Raw genomic sequence first — 3,904 nt, 5'->3', positions numbered from 1 at the left:
TTGGTCTAGATCTACATTTCGAGTACATGAGGATGAAGAACAGCTTCAAGCGCAGGTCAGATAATGCTTTCTCGTGGACACGAGCGTCGTTATAACAACATCCGCTGCTGTTGTCTGCTTTCAAGTAAAAATAAAGTCCAACGCAAGAATCAGCTAGGATTTTTAAAATAAACAGAGTTTGCTGAGGTACACGGACAGCTTTTAATGCAAAGAAGAGACAGTAAGCGCTCGATGGAAACCAGGGCGAATTCACGGGGTTTGGCCAACGACGCTGTTGATCCAGTTGACCTGGGGAGAGATTCTCCCAAACACAGTGGGCTGATTGGCTGCCGCACACGTCGTTCCCCACGACGTACTTCCGGCCAGCACGTAGCGGCCGTCGGACCTGCGGCACTGCAGGGGACCCCCGGAGTCGCCCTGGGAACAAAGAGCGTGCGCGGTTGCAACGGATAGCCTAAGGCCGCAGCTGCACTGCCCATAAGTCATGTACAATGGTCATGGAGTTTCTCCGCAGACATCATGGCAGAATTGTCTAAGGACATGCCACAGACGTTTGAAGCATGTTCGCCTCATATGCACGTGCTACAAACATGTCTGCCGACATTGTTTGTATGACCAGTGTGAAAGGGCCACATACAAAGAAACACGCCTCAGAGTGTGTCTGCAGTCTGTCTTGTATTAACAGTGTGACCACGAATGAAGAGCGCCTTAAAGTTTTCATCTACTTCAAAATTAGGTAGAATTTTTTTTTTTTTTTTTTTTTTTTTGGTGCGGGGGGGGGGGGGGGGGAATTATTTTGTTTCGATTTCGGTGGTGTTGTTTTTCGGGGTTTCGTTGTTTCCACGGAGTCGGTGTCTTTCGGTGTCAATGTTTGACGTCCAAAACAAAAATCGGCGTTTATCGGGCTTTGTGTGCAAGACAACAGGACATGGGCACGAAGTTGTTCCAAACGCGAAACATGTACATGACACAAGCGTCGGGAACATCTTTCCGGTATTTCTCAGAGAAGGAAGCGCGAAAGCCGACGTGGTTCCCTGAGAGAGTATAGTAGCCTCGCGAACAGTTCAGCGCTGGCCGTGTTCTAGATGAAGACGAAATAAGCTGCAGATAACGACCCCATTTTTTATTTCCAGTCTGAGACGCGTTCCAGGCGCCGTGAACAAAAATTAATTATTGCGCAGCTTCAGCTTCGTCTAGAGAATAACAGGCGCGCTATAGGCCTGCGCATGGAGATCGGTATTCCTTCGTTCGCAAACCTCCGCTCTGTGGCGCAGTTTAAACAGCGTGAATTTCTCACCTGGCAGGCTCCTTTTCCGCCGGCCTTTGGACCAGCACAGATCATTGTGGCTTCTACGACCGGATTAACGTTTTGGTAGTTTGATTTGCAGGTTGCGTAAGGCACTATAGGCAAATCAACCTTCTGAAGGGACTGGGATATGGTTCCACCCTGGGACTCTGCAGAGAGAAGACGAAGAAAGCGGGAGTCGAGGTCAATTATTTACACATGGTATCCGGACGCGGCGAGGAAAATATTGCTCATTACTTTGTTATGTATTTATCAAAACCATGAATGGGAAGGCTCTCCTAGACTAAGCCCCTCCCCCCCCCCCCCCCCTAAAAAAAAATACAAAGCAAAACAAAAAATAATTTGCACGGAAGGGGGGCTTCGGAGTCGAAGTGGTTGACACTCTAACGAAACGCAATGTGAAAAAATGAAAGCCATTTACAACTCCCTGTAACACCGAATTAGAGCGCAGATCAGGAGGAGAATGCAAGGGTACTGGGGGGAGGGCATACGCCTCCCCCCTCCTCCTTACGTCGTCATCCTGCCTACTTCTCCGCCACGGGGGCCACGTGACCCCACGGGGGGGGGGGGGGGAAGGGGGGGGTCACGTGACCTCAGGAGGGTCATGTGACGTCAGGGGGGTCACGTGACCTCACGGTTACGCCGACGGCGGTGGCGACGCCACTCCATATGCCAGAAACGCGCGCTTAAAAGCTGCGTTTTAATACGAAATAGACACAACAGTCATCCAGGAGTGTACTGGTAGAGTATAGCGGAAATGTCCAAGGCTGTTTTCTCCCAACGACATTAGGAACGGCAAATGAAATAGACTCATTGAACTTGCACTGTGCCACAAATGGAATAGAAACTACCTTATACGAGTTCTAACGCTTTTTGTCGTGATGAATAAGACCATGCACCGATGAGTATTGTCCATTCAGCGACCGGTTGCGGAGCAAAGTATGGCAATGGTCTCAACTTTCTGACTCCAGGTATTGCGGGAGAAGCGACCTTCTTTCTTGCAGGAGACGCGACGTGCCTGAAGACATGAGGCGGCGGCTCATGTCGCGCATGCGCTTTTGTGCGTCTCCCAAGTTTCGGAAGCTCGCGCGCGCGGGCACTGCGTCGTCGGTTCTCGTGATATCTGCTTGTACATGGCCGCATTAAAACAGCGTCTCCATTATAAAAACAACGCAATTACTTGTGTCTACGCGGCACACCACATGTCCGAAGGTTCAAGAAGCTTCGTTTTTGTCACGCTCTAGCGTAATACATACATTTCGCGAACACACAATGAACAACGCGCCGAGAAAATTAGGGACAAGAGGAGATGTAGACGCGCGAGGACTTCAGAACGCCGAGCCCTGGTTGGTAGACAGAACGCTGACAGCCTTTGTCTTCACTGCACTCCTCGAATGCGTTAGAACGCGGAAAGCCAGCGTCCCGCGTTAGGCTTTTTCATTCGAAGGCGTTCCATGAGTGCTGTGGAGACAAAGGCAGGTCCCGTCTCCTCCTCTTTCTCAGTTTCTCGGACACCGCAAGGCCACCTCCCCGCAAGCGCCGTAGGCAAATTTGGCGCAAGTGACCCCCTCTCCTCCGGTGAGGAGTTGGCGGCAAAAGGAAGAGAAAGGGGCATCCCTGGCTCCCCGCCATTTAGTTCCTAAAGTTGTTCCCAGCCACGAACGAAAACAAAACACCGACTGTCTTTCGTGAGTCCCCATCCGCTGGTGGTGCAGGTCATTCCATCGAATCCTTGGTTGAGCGTCGGAAGGCAGATGGGCATCAGCGCCTTCTCGCTACCCGTGAAGTTGAGCGGTCTCGCCAGCTTCAGCAAGGCGTAATCGTAGTTCACGTTGGAAGGGTTCCATTGCGGATGAATCGTGATCTGTGGCTCGAGAAAACGTGTAGAATTATATTTTGTTAGCTAATCTGAATGCTGAAGGAAACAGCTCGCTACCTCGGTTCTTCAATTCTCGACCCGGTGTGTTGCGACGTTCATAGGCATTGCGCCTGTTCGCGTTATTGACAGGTACAACACTTGCTCTTACATACAGAACCAAAGCTGGTGGCTGTGGTGACTACTGGCCTCGCCTCCTTTATTCTAGAAAGCCTGTCAAAACGCGAAAGAACGTCGCCTCTGTAAAGGAGAAGGGAGATCAAAGGAGAGGGCGCGCGCAGGGGCTCGGAGGCTCTACGTGAAACCCGTTTAGAACGAACCCACGTAAAGCGAATTATTGTCGATATCGAACTCACAGAAAATTTAAATAAAAATGTATGTAAAATACTTTTTATAACAAACAACATATTGGCTATATCGAACTTTTCCCTCCGGGAACGCTTCCAAGAACAAGCAAACAATCGTCTTCTAGCCTGCCCCTTCCCCCAAAAAAAAGAAATAGGAAAGGAAGAAAATTCCAAAAGCTCAAGTTGCGAACAAAATTGAGGGCAGAGAAGCGATTCAGAAGGGGAGAAAGCTGTAAATACACTCTGCACGCACGCACGCACGCACGCACGCACGCACGCACGCACGCACACACATACACACACACACACACACACACAAATAACGTTTCATCCCAAAGCATTTGCTCACGAAGAAAAGCTATTCAGAAGGGAAGT

General features: G+C 50.1%; 1 protein-coding gene across 1 annotated transcript; it reads right to left on the bottom strand.

Moving 5' to 3' along the window:
* Nucleotides 1-249: 249 nt before the first annotated feature.
* LOC121838284 (serine proteinase stubble-like) lies at nt 250-3,068 on the bottom strand. The gene is made up of 3 exons (XM_042294418.1): nt 2,987-3,068; nt 1,298-1,455; nt 250-417 (listed from the first exon to the last, which is right to left on the bottom strand). The coding sequence occupies exons 1-3, from the start codon at nt 3,066-3,068 to the stop codon at nt 250-252; spliced, it is 408 nt and encodes a 135-aa protein (XP_042150352.1).
* Between the last annotated feature and the right edge of the window lie 836 nt (nt 3,069-3,904).

Source organism: Ixodes scapularis, unplaced genomic scaffold (genome assembly GCF_016920785.2).
Source record: "Ixodes scapularis isolate PalLabHiFi unplaced genomic scaffold, ASM1692078v2 PGA_scaffold6__148_contigs__length_123643588, whole genome shotgun sequence".
NCBI lineage: Eukaryota > Metazoa > Arthropoda > Arachnida > Ixodida > Ixodidae > Ixodes > Ixodes scapularis.
This window is presented reverse-complemented; position numbering and strand designations above follow the sequence as displayed.

Coding starts and splice junctions, on each gene's coding strand:
- LOC121838284 (XM_042294418.1), bottom strand. CDS start 3,068: ATGCCCATCTGCCTTCCGACGCTCAACCAAGGATTCGATGGAATGACC. Junction 1,456..2,986: donor ATGGGGACTCACGAAAGACA/GTCGGTGTTTTG, acceptor TTCTCTCTGCAG/AGTCCCAGGGTGGAACCATA. Junction 418..1,297: donor GCGGAAAAGGAGCCTGCCAG/GTGAGAAATTCA, acceptor CTTTGTTCCCAG/GGCGACTCCGGGGGTCCCCT.